This window comes from Scatophagus argus, chromosome 21 (assembly GCF_020382885.2).
Source record: "Scatophagus argus isolate fScaArg1 chromosome 21, fScaArg1.pri, whole genome shotgun sequence".
Taxonomy (NCBI): Eukaryota; Metazoa; Chordata; class Actinopteri; family Scatophagidae; genus Scatophagus; species Scatophagus argus.
In genome coordinates this window covers 5,677,431-5,703,891 of record NC_058513.1, presented here as the reverse complement: position 1 = coordinate 5,703,891, position 26,461 = coordinate 5,677,431, and the positions used below count along the sequence as shown (strand labels likewise).

At 39.8% G+C, this 26,461-nt stretch overlaps 3 protein-coding genes across 4 annotated transcripts; all 3 read right to left on the bottom strand.

Annotated features, from left to right (window-relative positions):
• Positions 1-2,542: 2,542 nt before the first annotated feature.
• rbp3 (retinol binding protein 3) lies at positions 2,543-9,684 on the bottom strand. Of its 2 annotated transcripts, XM_046378213.1 has the most exons (5): positions 7,006-9,684; positions 4,598-4,882; positions 3,994-4,184; positions 3,483-3,625; positions 2,543-3,284 (listed from the first exon to the last, which is right to left on the bottom strand). In XM_046378213.1, the coding sequence occupies exons 1-5, from the start codon at positions 9,664-9,666 to the stop codon at positions 2,959-2,961; spliced, it is 3,606 nt and encodes a 1,201-aa protein (XP_046234169.1). In that variant the 5' UTR covers positions 9,667-9,684; the 3' UTR covers positions 2,543-2,958. The 2 variants fall into 2 exon arrangements, with proteins under 2 accessions (XP_046234169.1, XP_046234168.1); XM_046378212.1 differs by lacking the exon at positions 7,006-9,684 and having other exon boundaries at positions 4,598-6,168.
• Positions 9,685-14,631: 4,947 nt separating this feature from the next.
• On the bottom strand, positions 14,632-17,580 carry gdf2 (growth differentiation factor 2). The gene is made up of 2 exons (XM_046377898.1): positions 16,861-17,580; positions 14,632-15,789 (listed from the first exon to the last, which is right to left on the bottom strand). The coding sequence occupies exons 1-2, from the start codon at positions 17,210-17,212 to the stop codon at positions 14,870-14,872; spliced, it is 1,272 nt and encodes a 423-aa protein (XP_046233854.1). The 5' UTR covers positions 17,213-17,580; the 3' UTR covers positions 14,632-14,869.
• A 3,412-nt stretch (positions 17,581-20,992) lies between these two features.
• On the bottom strand, positions 20,993-25,540 carry gdf10b (growth differentiation factor 10b). The gene is made up of 3 exons (XM_046377897.1): positions 25,100-25,540; positions 22,861-23,765; positions 20,993-22,468 (listed from the first exon to the last, which is right to left on the bottom strand). Exons 1-3 carry the CDS (start codon positions 25,359-25,361, stop codon positions 22,277-22,279), a joined length of 1,359 nt encoding a protein of 452 aa, XP_046233853.1. The 5' UTR covers positions 25,362-25,540; the 3' UTR covers positions 20,993-22,276.
• Between the last annotated feature and the right edge of the window lie 921 nt (positions 25,541-26,461).

The window sequence follows — 26,461 nt, the reverse complement described above, 5'->3', positions numbered from 1 at the left end:
AATTGAAAGAAGGATGTTTTTGTTTTAGAAATCAAGGTTATTTTAAGAATCCTAAGGAAACTGAAAAACTATGGTTACCTTGAAAGTAGACTGACTTTGTTTAAAAAGCATTTGGGGTGAGATCAAAGAAACTGACATCAAGCATAAAGGTCCTGCAATGCCATATATTTTTGAATTTCACCATATAGACAAAAGTATTGGGACATCCCTTCATTATTTCAGAATCAGAGAATCAGAATTCCTTTATTTATCCCTGGAGGGAAATTCTTGATTCCATCTTAATTCAGATGTAGTACTTCAAGTGATAGGTAGTCTTAATGTTTCAGCATACCAAGATATCTTGGACAATGCTATGTTTGGGGAAGGCCCTTTTCTGCTCCAGCATGACTGTGCTCCAGTGCACAAAGCAAAGTCCATAAAGACATGGTTGGATGAGTTTGATGTGGAAGAACTTGACTGGCCCACACAGAGCCCTGACCTTGATCCCCATCCAACACCTTTGGGATGAACTAGAACAGGGACTGTGAGCCAAACCTTTTAGTCCAACATCAGTGTCTGACCTCACAAATGCTCTGCTGGATGAATAGGCAGAAATTGCCACAGAAACACCACAAAATCTTGTTGAAAGACTTCCCAGAAGAGTGGAGGATGTTATAGCTACAAAGTTGCAGCACCAAAAAAGTTACTTCAGTGTTTTTGATAATTTCACTGCAAAGTGTTTGCTAGTAGCAACAATTTCTCAGAATAACAGTCATTTGCATTATTTATTTATTTTACTGAAACCTGTTGTAGTAATGTTTACACATACAAACAAACAACAACAACAACAAAAATACAGTTTCCTTAGCTACATCTGCTAAGGTCCCCTCCTCCACAGCCAATTTTCTGTTAGGAAATATTGAACTGAACCTTAACTGAACCTTTATTTACTGTGCTGTCATTCACACAGACCAGACAAGCAAGCAGATCCCTTCATGGAGCTTAAAGCTTCACATCCCTTTCCACACACGTATAATGTGCCCCTTAACCCTTTGGCCCCTTGATGTGTGCAGACTAACTGCCACCTAAATGATCACCTCTGATCCTTGTGGTTTACTAATGAAAGTTCAGTGCTTCCTAGGGCCCTGCTCCTCTATCTCACTTTCACTCATATCCACTTACATAGCCTACATACAACAAACTTATAAAGACTCAGGTTCATAGTAGGCTAAATAAGCTGATAAATTAAAAAAAGAGAAAAAAAGAGAGATTTCCTGCCTGTCTCTCTGGTTTCTCTTGAGCATTATCATAGATTCCTGTCACAGACATTCTTGTTCCGTATGTAGCCTCTACAGCAGTACATCGTTTGTGATATAACTGTTTTATTTTTCTGTTAATTTATAACTCTTTTTACTTTTGAAACTGTTTTGTTTTGCACCATTTTGTTTTTGGCACTCTATTCTGTTCTTGTGAGCTGCCATGACAAGTGAATTTCCCCGCTGTGGGATCAATAAAGCTAATCTCTTTCTCGTGTCATATTGACTGTCTTTGGAAAAACCCAAACACAACCAAATTCCAATCACAGCCAAAATATTAAGAATAAAACTCAAATATTTTACTGACAAATTGATAACTTAAAGCAACTTGATAATTACATGTGTTTAATATACTGGATATAATGTTTATTTTGTCTTTGCTGCATGAAATAGATGATCCAGTTCTTTCCACAAAACTGGGAGAAATTTGTTTTTGTTTTTGTTTTTTCATTTAGGCCTCAAGGCAGGGAATCCCACCCGCTTAACTATCTGACTGCATGTTCTGAATTGCCCCACAAGAATATTAATTTCAGTGGATTACAGGTAAGGTTAAGTCTATCACCATTAGCGATATAAATGGAATACTTTCAGACCTTGGTTTCATTTTAGTTTTTGAATGAGTTGAAGAATGTGCTTTAGCAGAAAACCTATTCTTATTTTTTTGTTTCAATAAGATGGTAATGATGACAAGAACATGTATAGGTTCTGTAATGCACTTTGTTTGATACCACTGGACATAAAAAACTAAAACCAACATAATTGTTACCAATCAGAGACAAACATGTTCCTGCAGTCCTCGACATGATTGCCTTTAAACACAGTGTCATCTTCACAATTGTACTGGCAGAAGACAAATTGCAAAACGGCCCCACAAGAAGACTGTGCTTGTGGTACAATTCACTTTCAATCTTGATCAAATCTTTTGCTGAAAGATTCCTTTGGTTACAAAGACTTGCTGTGGCACAGCTGTAGAACTCTATATATTTGTTCCTTTGTTAGTGAACTAATCTACAATTTAGGAAAAATATTTTCTTCACTCTTTCCAGATGTTGGTTATTGCAATTGACAGTTATGCTATGACAAAATATTTTTTGAATATGTTTTGAATTAAAAAAGGAACTTTCTGCATTTCATTGTAGAATAGATACACAACAAATTCATAAAAGAACCTGAGTATGGCTCTGTTGTCTCCCCTGTTAATGTGAAAATAAACAACAAACTACTTGTTTTATATTTCAGTTGTCTTTTTTATTAGGTTTCACCACTGACATTGATACAACCAAAGTATTCCCACATGGCGTAATGGACAAACAGTATTTCCCATACACAATGAAGACATCACATGAGGATATTCTGACCAGAGCAATAAGTGGCTTACTTCACAGAGGTCCCACTTCCAAAATCTTTGACACAGACTTATTCATGCCACATCCTCCACACCATTCATTCTCAAAACCTTCGACAGCCAGACTGCTGAAACTTTACTCTACATTACAGACAGGCTAAAAAGGCTTAGGTTTTGAGATGACGAAAAACAGGCTACACTTTGTACTGTAGTTAATCTACATTCTTCACTGCTTAAACAATTCTACATTTTGAAACCATTTGGCTGCCAAAGCAAAAGTGACTGCTGAAATCCTCCTGGCTTTGTTCAGGACATGGTTTACTTCTGCCCTGCGAAGTGCTTGTTTAAAATGCCCTTAGCGGTCTCGAGTGCAGCGTCAGCTGAGACAGGTATGTGAGGTGCAATGCCAGCTCCCTCCCAGGCTGGACCGGCAGTAGTGTCAGAGTGGACAGTGGGGATGCTGAGGAAGATGTCGGTTTCTCCAACACCGAATGTTTTGGGTGGGTGGGAGGCCCCAGCAGTGGTCTCTCCCACGATCATGGCACGGCCAAGCTTCTTCATGATGTAAACGAACTCCTCTGCAGCACCGGCAGTTGCTCCACTGGTCAGAATGATCAGACTTTTCTTTGAGCCATATCTTGTGCCTGAGAGTGAGTAGAAAGTAGAACGAGGTTAAAGATATGAGCTGGATGAGGCAGAGACATGATGGGTGCTTAGTGAAAAGGGTCAACGCTTATTTGAAGGAAAGAAGTAGCAGCTAGCCATTAACCTATTTGCTAATAGGAATTTATGGCACTTTACTCGATAAGTATAATTCAATGACTTGATTTTTGCTTAATTACCAGTGAGGACAGGCAGTGTCTGGAGCTCTGTGGTGGTGCGTGATGGTCTGTCATACAGCTTGTCCAGCACAATCTGTTTGTCAGCATCAAAGAAGTAAGAGCAGAATCCTGAGATGGCTGTTGTTGGGCCACCAACGTTGTTCCTGCCAAAATAGTTGCAGAACAGTCAGAAAGGTTAGTTTCATGGTCAAATTGTATGATCCTGTGTGAACTTCTCACTTATGAAGCAGTAGATGAAATGAATTTATTGAGTAACTGATCAGCAAAACAATCCATGACCACCTTTTCATTTATTTAATTCACAAAATTATAATATAATAATTAATAATATAACAATAATTATCAATTAATAGATGAATCTTTAAAAAATGCTGTACTTTTGCTGTCCTCAATTGCTCTGTATTTAGAAATGGATTGATGATCTTTAGCAACTTTAGCAGATAATTTGTTTTCTAAAATGGACTCACTGTATCTTGCAGCTTTGACATGCTCCTTTAGCAGGATTACCCACCTGAGGTCAATGATCAGAGCATCAGTGTTGACAACTTTGTTCCAAACGTGCTCAACAATAATCTGAGCGATGGCCTTGACCTCCTCAAAGTCTCCAAACATATCAAAACGCAAGTAGCCAATGTTGTTCTCAAATACATCAGTGTGGAAGGAGACTTTGATCAGCTCAATGTACATTTCTGGAGAATAATTCTGTGGGGAAGAACATGCAGCAACTTAGCATTTGTTAAATTAGCGAAGTCAATATGTCTCACTTAAGTAAAATATAAAAAAGCAAATTTTTCACATATTCCACACTCTAAATACATTTCAATTACTGCACATTACAGACGTCATTACAGATGATATCATATCCCTGATAGAATTTAAAAAAATCCTCTGTGGTGATTTTAAAAGCATAAAAAACTGTTCCATTGTTTGTCCATTCCACATCATGTCATCACGTCAACTTCTCGGAAAATTTGAAAATGTGACCAGTTTGGACTATTCACAGTAATATAGGAATGCCAAACAAACAACAAAATATGGCTGTGTTTGACAGTGAACAGTGATAGTTATATCACAACAGTGAAAACTACTAACAACCATAAACCAATCATTCTCACCATGGGTGGCAGGACTGGGGTGTTCTTGGTTGTCTTCAGACTCTTGTCCCCAGACAGGGTCTTCAGGTCAGCAGACAGCTTTGCCTCCAGACTCTCTTTGGAGACGACTGAGCTGTACTCGCCCTTTGCTAAGAGCCCTTTCAACTTTTCTGCAACATCAGCACCGATATCTTCAAAGGCATAGTTGTCAGCAATCAGGGTTGCTGATCCCTCAATAATGGCTGGAACTTGGGCACGAAGGTTTACGATCTTGATAGCGGTAGCAAGGGCATCCTCTGCGTTGACCTCCACATCAGGGGTAACACCTGTAACCTCCCAGGAGGAGCCGGTGATGGGGTTGATGGATTTTGCAGTTGGCACGGTAACATAGAAGCCAGTGTCAGCCACTTTAAATTTGTCAAGTTTCACAGAGCCCCCAGCAGTTTTCTCGCCCACAATGGTGGCCCTCTTCAGGTTCTGGAGGCAGTAGGCAACATCCTCAGCAATGCCCCTGGTGTTTTTGCTGGTGAGGATAATGAGGGGTTTGGTAATGCCGTATCTTTCCCCCAGCAGTGTGGACATAGAAAACAGCTTAGTGGTGGTGTTTGAGGGCCGATCATATATGCTGTCAATGTGAACCAGAGGCTCAGCTTCGGTGAAGTAAGACACAATGTAAGGAATTCCTGAGATGTCTCCGCTGCCAGTGTAGCGCAAGTCAAAAATGAGAGCTGAGGTAGGCAGGATTTTATTCCAGACCAGGTCTAGGAGTAAATGACCAACCTTTTCAGCAACCTCCTCCCCAAGGATATGATCAATCCTCAGGTAGCCAATGTTGCCCTCCAGGATGTCGAGTTTAATTGAGGTCTGCAGGACAGCAACAAGCTGCTCTGGGGGTAAGGGAGGCATCTTCGGGGGAACCACAGGGACGTAGTTTGGCTCAAAGGACACCATCAAGCGTGGGTCACTGACAGTGGTCTGTACTCCAGCACTGAGGACATTAGCCAAGGATTCTTCGTCTGGGATGTTGAGAACCTCTGTATTGCTGCTGGCTGCTTCAATTGCCTCCTTCATCCCCACCAGCTTCTCTGGTGAGCAGTAATTGTCCATGACGATTTTTGCCATATCTACGATGAGGCTGGGGGCAAAAGAGGCATTGATAAAGAAAACATTTCCCAGAACTAGCAGAGATGCCACCATGAAGAGAGTCTTCCCCATTTTTGTTAGTTTAGTAAAAAGGTGAATAGATGGGAAGTGGAAGTTGTTCAGCTGAACCTCCGTCTCTGAAGAGGTTCTTTGTCAAATGGCACTGTTTTGGCTGCAGGGTTCCTGTTAACACACACATAAGAGGATTTGTCCCACAATAAACCTCTAATCGTATTATCCTGAGTGCTTCTGTAAGGCAATAACAACCTAGCCAAGTCGGTGTAGTAACATAGGGGTGTTGCCAAAGATGGTTGTCTTAGGTTTAGACAAAGTATTTTGAACACCTGTTTAAAGCTACCTGTGGCAGATAAGGTCAACCTCGTAACTTACAAATATCTAGAAAAGGATTAAGGATGGTGAAAATATCCATCCTGCTATGTTTAAGTCCCTGTTCACTTATTAACCCCCCTGGTGTTAGTATTCATAAGTAGCAGTCACTGATATAACTTCTTTGTGATCAAAGAGGAAAGTGTTAATATCTGGAAAATAAATAAATAAATGAATAAAATGAATTAAAATGAACTGAATTCCTTAATTGTTTGTAAATGGTGCACACTTAATGGCAGTTTTTCTTTTAGTGATGTAGTCTCCTTTCTGAAGTGGTGTCGAAATGAAATTCAGTTTACATTTGCTTGATACTTGCTCCCTCTGCTGGTAGTTTTGTAGTTAAGGAAAGATCATTATGGCACACTGAAAGAACACAGTGCAAAGGAAATAAGCAAGCAGTCAAGACATTTATAATGTTACATCATGAAATACATTAACATACATTAACATAATTATTCAGTTATTTTTCATGCATTAATAACAGAATATTTACCTAATAATAATATCATTTTAAATGTTATTGAGAAGAATCAGACAACATTTAAAACAGAACAGAAAAAGGCAACTTTACATGATATAAATGGGGTGGGGTGGGGATCCTGGAATTCTGGGAGACAATGCAAATGTCAAAGAGATACAGGTTGTGGAGGAGAATTTTGTACAAATAATGCAACAGATTATGGAGGAGAATTTTATAGAAATAATGCAACAGTTGCTATGAGGCCACACAAGTCACATAATACTGAACTTTGACACTGAAATAGTGAATAAACACAGGAGAAATTAGACTATAATTTTCAAAGGAAATTAGAATAACACAAGAGGAATTATTTTCCTTTCTTCAACAGCCTTGCTGATATGATTCTCTGAGCTACAGGAAGAGCATCATTTGCCTGGGCAATAACATGAGGCTCAACCCCTGAAATGCTCCACACTTTCCCAGTGATTGCACTCAACACAACTTGGTTGGGTATGGAAGCATACAGGACACTGTCTCCAATCTGATAGGTTCCACTTGATAGAGATCCTCCAATCGTTGGTTCTCCAACGACTGTGGCTCTATTTAGGTCCTTCATAGTGCGGATGAACACTTCAGCTGCTGACCCTGTCATGTGACTGGTGAGGATGTAGACGTCCTTGGAGGACCCATACCTTTGACCCCTGATTTGAGGCAATGTCATGACCTCTGTCATGGTGCTTGTGGTGCGGTCGAAGACAGTGTAAAGATGCTGCAAAGGTTCAGCATCAAAAAAATAGGTGCACAAGAGGGGAATTGCTGTTGAATATCCACCAGTGTTGTATCTCATGTCAATTATGAGGGCATCTGTGTTAACCATCTTGCTCCACACTAATTTTATCAGCTGCGGTCCAGTAGCCTTTACCACCTCTATATCTGCCATCATGTCACACCTTAGGTAGCCAACATTACCTGGCAGAAGCTCAATTTTAAACAAAGCATCAATCATGAATCCCACTTCTTCAGCAGTAGGGATCTTTGGGACGTCATGAAGCGACTCAGGCTCAACATCACAGTGGAAAACATGAAGTCGGTGATCACCTGAAGTCTCTTGCAGGTCTGCCGTCAACTGTGATGCCAAAGATTCAAAGTCAACCACTGCCCGATACAATCCTACAGCCCATTTGCTCAACAGTACCTTGCTGGTCTCTAGTGCAACTTCATGGATTGCATAGTATTTTTCTAACAGTTCCCCAGTTCCCTCTATGACAGACCTGAGCCCTTGATGAAATTTTGCAACCTCATAAACATGCTCCACCGCTTCCTCAGCTAGAACAATAGCATCAGGGACCACCCCACCACCCAGCCAACATTCACCATTGTTGTCTAAAAAGTTTATGAAAGGGACAGTGATGGCAATATCTGTGCCCTCTATGTGAAACGTCTTTGAGTGCATCAGGTTGCCGGATGTAATTTCCCCAATGACTGTGCCGCAGTGCAGGGACTGTATCAGGTAAGCAAACTCTTCGCCAACGCTTGCTGTGTAGTAGCTGGTCAACACATAAACCCCACGTTTGGAGCCATAGGATGGGCCTGTAATTTGCTGAAGAGAGTCATATTCTGTTGTTGTGTTCTGAATACTGTCATATATTGTGAAAAAGTGGTGCTTCTGGGAAGAGTCCTGCAGATAGGACAGTATGAGTGCAAGAGATGTAGAAGATCCACCGGTATTATAGCGCAGATCAATAATCAGGTTATTAGTGTTTTTAAGGGGCTCCCATACCTTTTTAGCCAAGAGGTCTTCTAGTTTAGACCCCGCAGACCACTTGACAAACTTGTCAAAGCGGAGGTAACCAGTATTTTGTGGGAGAATTTCCACTTTGAACACTGTATCAACCAAGTCTGTTAATAATGTCACATCACCTGGAGTGTTGTAGAGCTCAGGGTCCTCCTCTACTATGGCAGCATTGTCTTGCATATATTTGATGGTCAGACGTGGATCTTCAGACACAGTCTGGAGGTCGTGGTTGAGTCTGACTGCTAGGTCCTCCTCAGATACAACAGAGAATAGGTCTATAGATTGCAGATGTTGAAGAAGAACTGGAACTCTGTCATTGAAAGCATAGAACCTCCTGATTATGTCAGATATAGCCTGCACAACCGTTGGAATGGTGCTCCTTACAGCCAGAAGAGACCTGGCTTTTGTGACAGCTTCCTTGGCAATGACACTGACTGTTGGCGAAACACCACTGACTTCCCAGCTCTTACCTGTGATTGGGCTTACTGATCTTGCCACAGGAACTGTGATGTAGAACTCTGACTGAGCAATCCTCATCTTTTGGACTTTAACTGACCCACCAGCAGACCTTTCCCCGACTATGATGGCCCTCTTTAGGTTTTTTAATGTATATGCCACCGCTTCAGCAGCGCCCATGGTACGCTTACTGGTCAAAATAACCACATCTTTCTTCTTACCATACTTTTCCCCAGTAATCGAGGGCAAGGTCCACAGTTCCCTGGTTGTATTTGAGGGCCTGTCATACACAGTGTCAATATGAATGAGGGGCTCAGAAGCAGAGAAATAGGAAATTATAAAGGGAACTCCCGATAATTCTCCAGCTGTGCTGTACCTCAAGTCAAAGATCAGTGAAGATGTTTCAGCAACTTTGTCCCAGATGTTGTCCCTTAGCAGAGAGCCAAGCTTTGTTGCTGTCTCCTCCCCAATTATTCGATCAATCCGCAAATATCCAACATTGTTGTCCAAGATGTCGAGCTTGACAGAGTTTCTCACCAGCCAGATCAGCTGCTCTATGGGGAGAGACGGCAGCATCTGAGGCATCACTGGGACAAAATTGGGCTCGTATGACACAGTCAACCGTGGATCATTCAATGCCCCTTGTACTCCGACTGTTAGCACAGCTGCCAGGGTCTTCCGCTCTGAAATCTTCAGGATCTCTCCGCTGTTAATGGCTTGTTGGATGGCCTCCTGCATCCCAACCAGGTTTTCGGGGAGGCAGTAGTTTTCCCAAAGAATTTTGGCCATTTCTAACACCAGAGCAGGCTGAAATGATGAGTTAACTGATACAGTACATAGGAAAAGCATCAGTAGTAGTGGTGTGTTCTGTTGCGCCATCGCCAATGTCTTCATCATCGCTGATGGAAAGACAACAACGTTGTGTTCTCTTTCACAGAGCTGTATTAGTTCATGTCTGTGTCAAGGGATGATGGTTTTTGTAGGAGGGAACTCTGTCATTCTCTGTTTTTTTGGACAACAACAACATCAACATAAGAGGCTTTTGTCCCCAATAAACCTTTAATCGCTTTATCTGTGGTGCTTCAGCCCTCAGGCAATAACAGACAGAAAGAAAAATGGTAAAATGGCCTGTGTAGTTTCTTATCTTTTCCCCACACCAAAGAAATTAATATTTGGGCTTTTATTTAATTTGTTTCTTATGCAGCTGCTGTCCTAGGGGCTTAAACAATGACACTCTCATTTATTCTTGATTTACAGCCTGCCATATTTTCTGAATCCATCAGCTACCCTATTTATACCATACAGAACTGGTTTGAAGAAAAAGTGAAACATGCGTTCAGGATGGATTAATTCATGTGAAAGCTTGTTCGGAAACTCTCACACTCCTTTTCCTTCACTCTCTCTCTCTCGCTTCCCTCTCCCCCATCTGTTATGAAAGCTTATGGTGGTGTATTTTGGTGTGGTTGGTAGCTTTAGGGGTCATGTCTGGGTCGCTCCACTGGTGACATGATTACACAGTTTGTGGACACGTGGCAAAGCCTTCTTAAAATACATGAAGGATCAGAACTGAATAAAAAAAACCCACACGCTTTGGATATAGTAACAAAAGGTTGATTGGAAAGTCTTTATCTGGATTGAATGCTAAAGTATATGTCTTTTCAGATTATGGATTATGTAAACACTTAAAATATCCATGTGAATAATGGCCAATGCCAAGTTGACAATTTTTCATTCTTTCATTTGATTCAAACTCTATATATGCTGAAGTGCTATTTTCCAGCTCATTATTATGGTCATTCAAATGCTAGACAGTGCTAAGCTAATCCTGACGTCTTAACCAACTAATACTGTCTCAAGCCTTACATAATATAATCCTTCTTTACCAATTCCCAGGGCACCAATCCAGACTTTTGAAAACAGTAATTAGTCATACTTTGCCATTGTGTGTCAGAGGAACAGCAGTGGCAATACAAATACAGCAATACAATTTTAATGTAAATAAGTCTTTGCTGTGTTTGCTAACACATTAGCCATATCAACTCTAAGGTAACAATTTGTCAGTTTTGTGCTTACAGTCTATTGTGCTCAACTGAGCCAATTATTTTCTTGCCTTTTTCTTTTTATTACTGGTAGTTGTTATTGGTGCTATTTTGAGACAAGAGAAATTTTGGATTACCCAGGAAGAACGTGCAAGTGTCTACATGACCTTGTCCCCTATTGGTCTTGTGACAGACATTTCAGCTCTGATAAGGATGTGTCACTGACTTCAAATATTTACAAAGCTGACACGCACACACTTAAGATGACAACATTTGACTAGAATTAGTTTATTTTTGAGCACAAAATTCAAGGGATATCTTTCATGTACTTTTCTGGATTTGACAAAGTGAGAAGCCTCTAACACGTACTACAGTTATAATATGTCATGTTGTAAGGTTATTCACAGATATACAGATTTAAAGTATGTAGTAACACGCACAGAGACAACATTCATAACTTTTCACATTTTAGAAAATATACATTACAATGACAAAGTTGCAAGGTTAAAGGAACAGTAGCCTATAACATTAAAATTTTGCTCCATGTGGTATTAGTTATTTTTAAAAGCTACAATACAAAAGGTCAGTAGCCATTTTCAGTATTTCACCAGAGACATAAATATTAAGTATCAAGTATCTTTTCATACTAAGTGCAGAATAATATTATGGAATTTATTATGTACAATAACACCAAAATGTTGTGTTTGGCCCTGGAAACATTTGAAATGGATGATGGGCATTTTCAGCTGCAGGTAGAAGTTGGGTAAAAAAAGGAAGGTTTATTAAAAGCCTTTCACAGTCACACAGGTGTATTCAGCTGTTAATTAGGCTGTTCATGTTGAGGCGGGTGGAGCTGTGCTGGAAATTATCTGAAGCTACCAGACTCCTTGAAGCATGAATGCATTAAGGGATCATGGAAAAGGTCAGTCATGAACAAGCACTCACGGTCTCTATAGGACATGTGAGTTCATCTGCACCAACTTTAACACAATATTATCTGCTTTAAAGTCATTTGACCATTTATTGTTGGCTCACAGTCACTGTTGAAGGGATACAATGACCCACAGCTGTTTTCAGTGTCATTTGATGAGCAAGAGGATGCAAAACTGCCCCCTACTGCTGCTGGGTGTAATGTCTTTGCCTTTCAAAAGATTTAACATCTTTTTAATTTTCTTAAACATATATGGATATTTCAGCGTTAAGGTAAAAGCAATGGGATTTTTTATGGCTTTTGGATCATGTCTTGCCAAAGAAGCAGCCTTCCATTGTATATTTTTGTTCAAAATAAATAAAAACTCAGGTCAAGTGATTTCAAGTGTCTGTCTCTTGCTGCCTGTAATCCTGTCATTCTGTAAAGGATAATGGTCCTCTCAGAAAAAAACTGTCTCCCACTGGCTGCAGCCTGGACCTTCAACATTAGCAAAGTCACATGAATAATCATAAATTTGATATTAAATTACATTTGCCAGGTTTCGTTAATAATGTTGTTTGCTTTATGTTATTTAGTGACAACTGTGCTTTCACAATGTGTTATGTTAAAAATGTCTGTTGTAGTGAAGTGAATTGCAAAGAGACATCAGTAAGTAAGCGCAGATGGACTCTGATCTGATCCCCAATCTCATAATCCATTACATCAACAAATATACACATATAAACATGCAAACACATTCATACCCATGGACAATAATATAAGCCGCTGTACCAGAACTTAAGCAAGAATCAAAAAGTCAGTGATGAATGTAGGTTACGTACAAAGTCAAAAAAATCGCAGCTAGTAAATCTGTTTTCATATTGTATCATTATTTCACAGCATCAACATATATCTTTAAAACAGACTTTTCATATTAACATGATAAATGTTTGTTATGACAAGAAACCTCCACATACAATCAGAGATTGTAAATGAAAGGTTCTCATAGAATGTTTAGTAAATTCTCTTTTTTTGGGTGAAATTGGTGAACCTGAAACAAGAAGAAGGCTTAGAAGGCCTCAGTAAATAGGCTTATGAGAAGGGAATACTGATAGAAGCTGCAGATAGAAGATGTCAATTGTTTCACTGATTGGCCAGTTAGGACACTATAGTCACCACCTGAAGTCAAAGAAAATAAAAATTGGACAGAAAAAGACAATGCCAGAAAGTTCCAAAAGACAAGATGACTATTTACAATTGAATTTCATTTTGTGACAAGGTTTTATTACTTTTCAGGGTACAGAAGCCTCAGAAACAAAATGTTGACATCTTGAGACACAATAAAGTACAATAAATTCTGAAGTAAAAGCTAGATAGTTTGAGTTTTTTTTAGTTAGCAGCTTTATTATAGATTTGGTAGACTGCAGGGATAAACTCTGGATTATTTTATTAAAAGAATATCAGCCTATATATATTAAATGATACTCTATTAATGCATACAGGTAAATTAATTTCTTTAAAAAACTTCCAATTACTGATAGACCTGCTTTAGAAAGAATTTTTAAAATCTCACAAACAATAAATATATCATTTATAGTAGTTGTAGTAGTAATTAAAAATGTCCATTAACCAAAAAACGTATGGACTTTCTTATATTTGATCTTACCTTTTAATTTTACATACTTTTTGTTCCATTTCACATTACTTACTACATACAAATACTACTACATACTATTTCTGTTTTTTTTTTCTTTTGAAAGACACAAGATCAAGCAGTAGAAAGCTTTTTATGTACATACAGTATAATCAATATTAAATACAAATAAAGATGTATCTTTTCTTTGGTTGTCTGCTTATTGGTATTAATATGTGAAATGCCAACACATTCTCACTCCCAACTCGTCATGGCCTTAAGATTCAAGCTTCATAAAAATGCCCTTCTGACTCTAGCTTCACTTTTTCACATGCAGTGCTCAATCATCAAGTTAGCAATAATAAATATCTAACATCCAATTAGCCTTTCAAAATAAAATCTGTTTTCATATGTTATGTAACTTACATTGTGTACATATATAACTTACACAACATAACACAAGTTAAAAACAAAGGAGCTAGCATTTGGTTAAATTTGGGACTCTATCGCTGGTCTCCTGCAGGAAAGTTCTGTGTTTCACCCATCCAAACACCCAGCCACATCTTGACTCAGACTCTCCGTACTCCAACACTTGACAGATACCTCCAGAAATGATGCTAGAGGGCTACCTATAGTGTTACACTTTGAAGCAAAGGGATACTGACCAGGCTATTGGATCTGATGAACTGGGAGAGAGAATGTGCTGAAAAGGCTAAAAAAAAAAACAACTTTATTATCATGCTGCATTTCAGACATATCACCATTTTTGTGTTTCAGATTTTGTCGACAATAAAATTGAAGAAATGGCAGAAAGGCTACAGTGTCAAATGTACGTACAGCTCATTTAATTTCAGCACTGCATGAACATTATCATATTCTTAGCCATGTAAGTGGCATGGCTTTGTGGATAGCAATGTTGATCCCTTGGCAGGTCTGTCAATCCATCTACCACTTTGGATCAGTTTGAAATATCTCAACAAGTTCTAAATGAGTTACCAAGAAGTTTTGTATATTCATAGTGCCCAGAGGATGAATCTTACTGACTTGATCCTGATCCTGACTTAGCACCATCTTGATTGAAAAAACTCAAAAAACAAAACAAACGAAAAAATCAGCTATTGGATGAATTGCATTTGAATTTGCTATAGGGTCCAGAGGATGAATTTTAATCTTTGATCCCCTGACCTTTCATATAGTGCCATCACCAGGACTTCTTTAGTTTGATGCTGATGTTTAGCTTAAAGCACTGTTCTGCCAAAGTACAGCCTCACAGAGCTGCAGGTGGAGGAATAGGTAGGTAGTGGCTACCCAGGTAGCCACTTTTGGTAGATAATTGGAAGCACCGATGTTTCTTCTTAAACCTGGGCTACTGGACCAACAGAGGGCATAAACTCTGACTGACTTGAATGAAATGCAGCATCAGAACCATAATCACTTGTGCTACCACCAGAGCAAACCAATTCTCTCTGACTACCTGCAGCCACACTCTGCTACCTTCATCTCTTCATAAAGGTATCTTATAGTGAGGCGTCCATTCTCCTGATACATGACTGTGATGGGGTCCAGTTTGATGGGAACGCAGCATGCCATATTGGCCCTCTTGGGGTCCCTGATGTTGATCAGCGTCTGGATGAGGGCGTGTTTTGACGGGGTTGATTCGTCTGTCAGTGGGTGGTAACACATGCCTCGACATTCGAAGGCGTCGTATTCTGGGGGTGCCACAATCCAGCTGTCCCAGCCGATGTCTTTAAAGTTGACTTTGAGAGAGGTCCGTCGGCAGTATTCCCTCTCTGCCTTTCTTTTCTTTCTCCGTGGATGCTGAGCCTCCGGGATCTCGTTTGGAAACTGTTCCCGTCTATTCCAATCAGCGCCTGAGTGTAAGATTGTTTCTTCTTCATGGAGGATCATCTCTCTTAGTTCTTTTTTTGCCTCCCTCCTCCTACTACCCAGGTCATCTGAGAAGACTATCAAAGCTGCTGAAGTGTTATCTCCCACAGTCACGCTCATATTTAAACAGCCTGGTCTTTCTCCTCCACCTTTAGAAGCCTCACAGTCCTTCCTATCCACCACTATATCAAAAACAGTTGCTTCATAGCCCGATCTGATCCAGCTCTGAATAGCTGTAGTCACATCCAATGTCTCCCACATGCTCTGCGAGCCTGTCACTTCTTTGCCAAGCAGTAGCTGGGTGGTGGATGTGAAATTGTTGTAATCCACTTCATAGACTTTGACAGTGGTCTTGAAACTGTGGGAGGTGAATCCTAAATTGGGATCTGGGAGGAAGAAGAGCTGTAGTTCGGCAGTAGTGATCTTTTCATGGTTGGGGATGCTGACATTGAATTGTAGTCTGTGCTTTGACTTTGTGCCATTTGTCACAGAATGAGTGATGTCTGTTAAAGAGATACAAAGAGGTCAAAGGGTTTAATTGAAACAGCAGCTGATTTTTGTACTGTTGTCAAACTGATCAAATGATGATCAAACTGAGACTGAACTTATTTTTTTATTTAATCTTAGTGTTTATTTCAACTTGTACTTATTTGATCAGAAGTTTGATTACCATTAAAGGAATTTAGTGCTGACATCAGCAATTTACGCTAACTAGCTTTCACATTCCAGCAAGTTAGCTTAGCTTTCTAGCTTCCACTTTGAGTGAAACATAAACTTAACTGGACAATGGGTCTTCCCACATGTGGAATGTTGTAAAGGGACAGATATCATGTTGAACAGAGGAAATTTATCAACATTTTCCCTAGTATTGTTAGAAGACTCAACAGCGTGTCAGCTAGCAGCTGGCAGCACTTTAAAAAGTTTAATAATCCCAGAGCATTTCTTTTAATGAATAGCTGTATTACAGTAATTTATTGCCCCGTGATAGCCTAATTACTGCTTCCAAAACAACCAAACAAGCGAACAAACAAACAAAAAAGTGATTCCTAGCATGAGGGTTAAAAAAGGTTGATTGTGCTACACAAAAATGTTTCCTAATTTTTGCAATATTCCCAACAAATTATGAAAAAAAATAAGGTGAAAAAGTAAAAGATTAACTTTGGTCACATTAATGAGGGGTTGCAATTAGACAATGATTCCTCTTAAATGGGTCACAGGCCTTAAAAGTTTGAGAACACTGGTTTAGTCCCTTTATGTAATGTAAAATTCACATGAAAAGCTGGGACTGAACTAATAAACAAGTGCAATGAAAATGCTAACGCGGATTATTCAGCTTGATTTTGTGTGGCTTTGGTGATCAGCTATATAAACAACATAATTTTTTGGCAGGTAGGGATTTCCAGATATTCAAATCTGTCACAACAGTCTGTGAGTACAGGGCTGACTTAGGAAAAAAAGCCCCTAAGGTTAAAACTATCTTTATTAACAGGTAGTATCTCCCTCCCATGAGCTTGACAGATCATTATTGCACAATCATACTTTTTACATTGCAAAGTTGTACCCAATTCATGTACCTTGGACAGTGAAGCTTCGTATGACATCAGACTGAGGGATTGCTGAGCTGTCTGAGGCGTACTTGTCATAAAGCTCCATCATAAACTGAGGAGGGTAGATCTTGCTGTGCTCCTGGGGAACATCCGACAGGTTGAGTTTCCTCAGAAAGCCCTCCTTCATGGTCCCCAGAAGGTCCTCCATCCTGGAGTCGGTGTCTTCCTCCTCCAGAAGGTCCTCCTCTGACAGCTGAGTGTAGAGTCCCTCAGAGTCCTCACTCTGGATGTCATTATTGAGAGGTTTACAGGTGCAGGAGCCAATGGAAACCACCAGACTCAAACACACCTGGAACAGGAATGATCTGGAGCTCTGCATTTTGAAATTAGATTCTCTCTAAGTCACTGAGCTGGCACAAACTTTACCTTCTTCCCGTCTTGAAAACAGACTTTCCGATGGCAAGGTTTGAAAATGGAGATCCCCAATGCAAGGACCACAGTCGTGATGTCCGCTCCCATGCTCCCAGAGTAAACAGGGGGACTTGTGTCAACCAAAATAGCAGCTTGGCCATGCTTATCACCATCATTGGTTCCTTCTTTTCAGCTTTGTTATCATTGGAGAGCTGGCTGCTAATGAAGACACTGTAAACACTTGACTGCGATAATGAGAGAGTCACTGGAAACTGTGAGGTTACTGACAAGCAGACATTTCCATAAAATCCCTTTTCCCAGCTTGATAACGAAACTGCTGGAACAAAAGAAAACAAAGCAACACACAGCCACTGCCTACAATGCTACATATTTCTTACAGGCTAGTTGTTTGATACTAAAATGGGATCAAAACCACTACCCTTGATCCCTTCAAAGGTGATAGTGAGGAAGATAACATATTTGACAGACACAGATGGTGCAGTTTCTGCAGTTTCCAAGAAAATTGTCTTATTAAATTAGTCAGTGAAACTTAAAAATCATGCATCTAATTTCACACACTTTGGGCATTTGTATCCAGGGATTTAATTTGTACCCCACTATAACCCCACTGGTCAAATACCAATTACCAATTAAAGACTGAAGTCACATTCACATTATTTTAAAGCAGCATTAGCAAGTGCTTTCTCCATTATTGCGTGTGTGGCTCCATGGGGAGGTGTCAGTGTGCCAAGTGGAATAGAAATTTTAAATTCGCTGTAGTAAGCTGAGCTGAACAGATGCTGTTGACCACAGCTTGAAGTGAAATGGTCTAAAGATGCAACATATCATGTGCCGTACACACTGCAAAACTCCTGAGGCAAATAGTAATTCGAGATATCACGGAATTAAAAAGAAAATGACTTGAAATTTGAATAGAAGAAGATTAATTACTTCTACTCTTACTAGTTACTGAATTTAAATTTAAAATACCTGATGATACAAGACAAACTGACCACATACTGAGACCAGAACAAAAAGGTGAAATATCAGCATGCAGATACAACCACCAGATTTGTAAACAAAAACAAACTGTTTAACCTGTAGCACAAGACTCTTGTGTAACCACTGCAATGAGAAAACAGGTACCCTTAGATAACTCATGGTCAATACCACAGCTGCCACTCATCAGTTCTGTATTTTGAATCGGTGCCAGCCGCTAAATAGAGCTAAAAACCAGCTAAACATAGCTTAAAATAGAGCAAATGTTCAGCCATATGACACATTTGCTAAACATTTATTCTCCCAGATGGATAATTAGACTTTGAAGCTGGTGTTGCTTCAAGACCAGATACCAAAATACCAGATAGCGAAATGAGCTTCATTTTCCTCATCAGTGTTGCAATGTTCACATGGCCAGCAGCATGACAAGCTGAAAACCTGAACAAAATAAGCTCTGAATGCATCTGTGTGTGTTCACGAGAGTGACAGCCATCCTCCCTCTCCTTTTCAGTAACTATTCAAACCTAAGTTATCTTGATCACATTTCATGATTAGACATTTTAATTTGCTCTGACTTAGCTCTGTTCTGAGTCATTGCAAGGATCAATCTATTGAAATTGGTCAATTGAAAGCGGTCTATTGAAAGATCACCCTGTTGACCAAGCAGTGCGAGTGATACTCTCATATATTTTCTCCTTGGATTTTCTGTTCCGTTCTGAAGTTTATCCTGGTGTATCTCTTTTAGTGTTCTGTTCATCCATGGCGGTTATCACCTACTACCAAATTTATTCCAAGCAAACTGGAAGCATAGTATAATCACTTCCTTTGCACATCAGCAGTCTTCTAACTGAAGAGCAACCAGATGTAGAGCATTATGAACAACACTTGGGAAAATGTTCATGAACTGATATAGGTTTATAGTGGGAATCTATAAAATGTGATAGGCATGAGAGCTTATTTCACAACACTGGCAAATGGAACAAAGACATGATGGTGATGGCGTTCATCACTACACCCTGTCCTGATGATGAGACCCCTTGTTCTTGTGAGGGGTTTGGGCCCAAGCCTCAAGCCAATGTGTCTGGGGACGTTGGCCTGAGTCCGACCTATCTTGGAATTTCTGTCTTTCACCCATGCAGTCCGTCAGTACTTGGTTCATGCAGGGTTTCATGAAAATGCTTTCATTGTGGCCTTTTCAAGCTTCTAAGAGTTCCTTTCTATGGAGTCAATCAGTGATGAAAGGTTGCGACAGAATCCACTGGAATGGACGCAACAAATAATGTAGGAATGAAGAAGGGGGGAAAAAAACACAAGAGGCAAAACTACACAGAGAAAGCACTGTGGTCATATTACTCAGGGCAGCCCATAAGAGGGGAAAAAAGAGGAGCCCAACCCCTAGGAATGTTCATCCTAATATAAGCTGTGATAACTGGATGCTATTTTTGACTAAAATATTCATCATTACTTAATAAAAGAATAGTAATGAATCCTGAAAGCTCTCTCTCCTGAAAATGGCCATGAGTCTTTTTTTCTTTGTACACAATCAATCAATCAATCAAAATGTCAGAAGTGCACATGACCTGGAAAATGTAATTATTGTCAAATGGTCAGGGTTAGACTCTCTATTGTATTCCGTTTCCTGTTTTATTTTTATATTCCCATGGTTTGTCTTGATTATTAGTGTCAGTTGCCACCTTTGTTTATTTTCCAGCCACTTCTGATTACATGCCCTGCCCTGAATGATTTCACCTGTGTTTCATCTCCCTGATGTATTTAAGCTGTCCTGCTCTTCCTTTGTGTTGCTAGTTTGTCTTTGCACCTTGTGTCAGGTGGACCGGCATTTTGTATTGCTGTATATGGTTTTTGTGTGTGGTTTTTAATCTCTGCTGCCCAGTTTTGCTGGCTCTACCATTTGCATTATGTCCATTTTGGATTTGTTGCCCTGTTTTGGATCGTCTTCATGTGTACCAACCTTTTCTGTGCACTAACTTCTGCCAATTCTTGCCTTTAACCCTGTGTCATAGAGTCGTGTTTATGAGCTCTGGACTCTGTCTGGTTACCTGGCAAACCAATTAAACGGACTAACTACTAGCTAGTGTTTGTCTGAACTTGCTTGCAATGTCAGGACCTGACCAGGATTGTGGCCAGAAAAAGATAGAGTTGGTTAGATACTCTTCTGTGTGGGGATGAAGTATCTCTTACTCAGAGCTTCCAGAGCTTTATGATTATTTTCTACTCTTTATGAATATAGTCTACTCTGAGCTCTGAGGAAATGCTAGCTGCATAGCATTCAAAGAGGTGTAGGCAAACTTTCTACAGGTCACAATAAACAACTTGATTAATTCTTCTTGTTGGGTATCTAAAAATGCCCATCTGTAACCCTATTCATGTTGTTGATCAACATCTTCATATGCCACACCTGCAAAGTGGCATAATAAAGTTATCTTGGTAAAGGAGAAGTATTCACTAACATGAATTTTAGAAATTTGTGCTCAAGATCTGAGAGAAATAAATCTTTTGTATACATAAAAGTCTTTTAATTCAACTTGTGAAAAATTACAAGTGTTGTGTTTACATTTTTGTTGGGTGTACAAAACAAGTCAACTCTAAATAAAATATATGCAGTCTGAGGCAGCTTTATCCATCCATCTATATGTGTGGTATTGACATACATTAAGTTATGGTAAGATAATGTCTAAGTAAATGCTTTATATACTTTTTATAAAACCTAAAAAGGTCAGCAAGTATCTTTGACCGTATGTACAATTCACTTTATTCGCTTACCAGGCATACATGATGAATTGTTAAACCACACATCACATAACTATTCAAATACAGTTCTAAGGTTGGACACATTTCCCCCTTTTACTCATTACTGAAATCTACTATTATTACAAACTGTACATCTAATCTTTGATAAACAGTATTTATCTATTAAAAAGAACAGTTGCCAGGATATACTTAAATGTCCTCCTTCAAAATGTTTTAGTCCTTTAAACATTCCCAAAATGCACAACAGGTGGCAGCAATGTACTGTTTTCCCTCTGTGGTTAACATGCAGCAGAAATGAACTGTAGTACATTAAATTTCAGTAGGTGTAATTATGTACAAGATAAAAACAAATGAATATTGAAATATAGTTCAAAGAAGATATTACCTCTCATGCATGAGTAATATTTATTGCTAATATATGGGAGGTGTTCAATGATCACATGTGCCACTGTGTGATACATTACTTAAGAATAAGTACCATTTAGTTTACATTAGTAACTACAGTATTTACATGACAATGATTGATTAATTTGGTGATTTAATATGATGTAAATGTGCTGTCATGCAGCCTCTCTGTTCTTTATACCCTCCTGTGTCTATGAGTCAATGAGCAGTTTGTCCAAAAGTCAGCAGATTCCTGAAGATGGGGACAACAGTAGAAGATATTGATGTCAGAGGGTTTCAGAAACTGTTTGAAATCCAAAAACTGAGCTTAGTCAAGTTGGAACCAATTCCAAGACCAGGTCTGAGTCCGGGCAAAGACAAGAGAAAGTCAAGTCTTGTCTAAATAAAACAACCAAAACCACTTTATAAAAGTGAAAATGTACAGAAAAAGGGCAGAAAAGGTTTATGAAGGATTGACAAAGACAGAAATCCACTTGCAGGAGTTTTATACTTAACTTTAACATCCAGCTGGTCAATATGTAGAAAATGTCTATTACATACACAAGTTTTTATTAAGTGAATTTCTCAAAACTGCTTTTGGATGATGGAAGAAAAATGAAGGCAGTGTGGAGAAAAACATTTAGCAAAACTGCGGGAAAGAGTTGAGTTAATGTTTGATAATAACAGAAACTAGTCCAAGATTCAGCAGAGAGTTCTCAATGGAGACTCAAGCAATAGATCCTCGCCAGTTGTGTCAGTTTGTCCTCGGCTGTCCTCATTACTTCTGTCCTCTTTGATATGGAAATGCCCCCTAGATGTACACTGAGTACACGTGTTCGTCGTCTTCATAATCATTTATGTGTGTTGGCCCTGGGCCCTATCTGCAGGCACAGGTATCCACAGACATGTCGGGATAAACCTTTAGCACCATATTCCTGTGTGGGTCAAGGAAAAGGACACTGAGGGTGCTCATCTTCTCGGGAACACAGCATGGTTCAGGGACACCGGGAACAATTCCCACAGCTCTGACAATGCTCTGAATGGTGGCGTGATTGGAAGGATGCACCACCTGAGAAAATGAATGGTAGGGAAAGGGATTAATGCTAATACACCTTTTGTTATAACTGCAAAAATAAAGGCAGAAATCCAAAAAGATGGCAACTAATGTCTGAAAAGATTTATGCAAAAGTCACCAAAAGGTGTAAAAACTTTATCAACTCATATGTATTTTTGTGTACTTTTAAAATTCCAGTTTCCCAGTTCCAGGTTGACTGAACCTGTCACATACAGAACTTTGTCAGTTCACCATTCACACCGTAAGAGAAAGCATATTTAAAAATACAACGAATCAGAAAAAGCATTGCATATTACAAGACTTGTAGCTTGATCTTCAGATATGAGCAGGGTCTGCATACATGATTAGCTGTCCTATTTTCTGAATTGAAAGTTTCTCTGACTCACTTTAGGGATGGGGAATCCACAGGTCCCAGCGCAGTAGTAGGCATCAAAAGACTTTGGTGCCAGAACCCATTCGCTCCAGCCAATGTCAGCGAAGTCCACCCTGAGGTAGCGCCTGGAGCAAACCCTGGGCTCACTCCACTGTCTCCTCCTCGCCTTTTTCATTGTCCTCTCATCAAAGCTGAGCACCTGTGGCTTACTCAGGCCCTCACTGCTATCCTGACCCTGCTTCCTTCCTTTTGCTGCTGCTTTGGCTTTTGCTGGGAAATATGTGTTCTGCCACAGTTCGTGATTCTTCAGGGTACTGTAATGGACCTCTGGGATGTCATTGGTTTGGATCTGGAGATGAAGCTCCCTCCGGATCCTTGAGGTTGAGGCTGAGGGGGATGCATCCTCCCCTACAGAGAAGGACCCATAGCGCTGGAGCGACCTGGCCACGCTGTTTGGCTCATCTATGGCTTGATCATCAGCGTATACCAAGATGTACGGCAAGTTGGCTGGAGAGAGGCGCTCTTGGCCGTGAGAATTCCTCTGCTGCACTGGAGCCGCCCCGAACCCCATATTAAACTCCACAGTGACCACAAGCTCTTTGACATCCCTGGCATGTTTCAGCATCGCCGTTATATCCCTTGTTTGCCAGGGGCCTTTCTTGAAAGGAGCCAGAGTTATGTTTCCCAGTGGTGTTGCAAAAGCTGAGTTCAGGGACGATCCATGGAAGAGGAGCTGAGCAGAGGGAGGATAGGGATGCTGGAGGCCACCGGACGGGTGGCGAGGCCTTCGAAAACGCCACGACCGTTGCTGGTGGCGGGGCCGCTTGTAGAGGAAATGAAAAGAGGCGAAGAGGATGAGCTCGGATTCTTGGATGGAAGACAGGTTGAACTGGAACACATCTTTGCCATGCAAGACTCCTGGGGAATTTAAAAAGAAATTAGAAGAATAATGAGATGGTTGAGTAGAAAAACATCTTCAAGTTAAAAAAAAAAAAAAAAATTTCTGCAAATTTTTTTCTAATTTTTCTATTGGCTTTAAAGAAGGTTTCATAAAAAGTGATGTGCTCACTGGTTCAACCACACAGATGTTTTGTCGAAAGTGATCAAGTTGCTGCCTTGAACTCTTTCCCCTCTCTTCTTTTTCTTCCTCTATCATCTCATTCTGGCATGTTTGACTAACAACATCCAATATATCTTTGGGAAAATATTGCTCAACACATGTGACTGACATAAGCAACAGCACGGAAAATATTAAGCTTAAGTGCCTGCCTCACGCATGACCAAAAGCCTCATCCTTGATCGCAATCTAGAAGTTTAACCTTGTCTCCCACACTTCCACCACAGCCTGAAAGACAAACATTGGATTGGTCCAGTAGGTTTGTCGTAGGCATATGGAAATGCTTATAGGAGAAAGAGCTCCTCTGAGGCTTTTTTGCTGTGCAGCCAGAGTCTGAGTGTGATAATAGGCTCTTGTCTAACACCTAGGCTGTTAAGCTACTGGATAACTAACAGTAGTGGAGACACAAAGTCCCCCAGTTCACTAAATCACAACACTGGTGGAGCATAGAGGTGAAGATGTTTGGCCCAAAGGGAAGCGCGAGAACTGCCGTGCGATTGATAAAACACCTGCTTTTTGGATGTTTAGGATGTCATGCTGATAAATGAATCAAGATCAGTTATTTTTCAATGTGCTTTGTACACAAGATTGGACTTTTCAAGTTTAATGTGAACTTTCTGCCTTTTTCTGTTTGTTAAATAAAGATATGCAATAAAATGGAGAAAGGATTATCTTATCTTATGTTGCAACAACATGAAGTAAAATAAGCCCTAAAATGTGAAATCCTAACCTTAAAAAATGAGACTAAGAACATGTTAGATGACATAAGTCTCTTGTTTTCTTCATGGATAAGGAACTTAAAAGTATAATTAAGGATAAATAAGAAAACGTTCTACTTTTGCTATATTCATTTGCTTTATGAATCATTTTATCTTTTCTAGGAGTTCTGTTGTGTTTATGACCACCAGCTGGGTTTTGGTTCCATTATCATGACTTGAATTACACAAAGTTGTCTTTCAGAAATACAAATAAACCTACTTTTCAAAAATGTTTTTTCTTTCATATATCATTAAAATTTTGGAAGAAATTGCTCAGTCAGTATACACCAGAGAGTAATGATTGTACAGTATTTGGCTCCCACTCAAACCAAAGCAATAATAATTACAAAAAAAATAAAACGCATTTGGTCACTCACTCGGGACTGCTTTAAAACTTCTCACGGTGTTTCCGTCCCTCTGGCTCTGCGGCTCTTTACTGTACTTCTCGTACACTTTGAACATGTTGATGGAGACCATGTCCCGGTTTGCGCTTTCATGCGCAAATACGCGCTCATCCAAAGCCGGTGGCACATCGGCACGTTGACGCAGGGCTTCCTCGAGATCCTCAGATACGAGTATACCCCAGCTCGACTCCAGAATCAATAATAAATGCAGAGTGTGAAAAAGCCGGGTCGCCATGGTTGAAGTTCTGGGAAACGTGGAGAAGCTTTATTCAGAATAACGAATGAAAGATGCGCCGCCTGTCTGTTTTTCGCCGGTTGATGCCCACCCGGACTTGAAGTCGGTGTCCAGGTAATCCGTGTCAGACCCACACTTCACGGTTCACGGTCTACAGCTGTTCTTACAATGGGAGGAGACCGGGGGAGGACGCACGCATGGAGTTCTGCTGCTGGATGACAGATGGTGACGCCTCAGTGCGCGCAGCCAACGAGAGACACGCAGCGTTTTAGGTGAACTGCTTTCGAGAACTAAATAGCAGCAAATATAAAAAAAGAGCAACTTCATATTGGAATATTAAACATGTAGGCTACTTTAAGTATGCAATATCAGTCCACTCCATCACTGAGAGATTAAGAAACCAGGTACTGTGGCTGTTCAAGGTCAGACACAAAGATCTGATGGTTTAACAAAACAGGCAAATTGAGACAAGTGCACAATGTGTTAAAAAAAAGAGAGAAAAAAAAGCCAAGCAATCAAATTAATAACAAACAAAATAAACAACAAACAACAAGAACATCCTACAACAGTAAGATATATAAAAAAAAATGAAACACAGGATAACATCACAATAAAAATATAAGATGGATCAAATAAATGCATTTTCAATTGTCACATTGACAGAACTTACATCTCTTATAGCCTTGGGTAGGGGATTCCATTTTGATGGACCTTTAAAAAAAAGGCTGATATTGTTTTATTTGTGTGATGGTTTGTAGGCTATAATATATAACATATGTTACAGAAGCAGGATCAAAGAAGCTGTGAAGGATTATAAAATGACAGAGCCGTCAGTTACAGTAGGTCTTTGAGCTTCGTTCTTTCCATCTGTACTGTGCGGTCAATCATGACTTATTGAAGAGGAAAACAAAATCAGGTCTCCAAAGGAAGCTTGTGTCAGTTCACAAGCTTTTTAGCTCAGTTGCTCACAAAAAGACAAGTTCCCATGCTTCAAAGATTTGTATTATTAACATGTGAAACATGCAAATCCATTGATTTCAACAATCCAAAAGAGTTGATTTCAGCATTTTTTAATGTCACTGACCAGGCTTATACTGTGG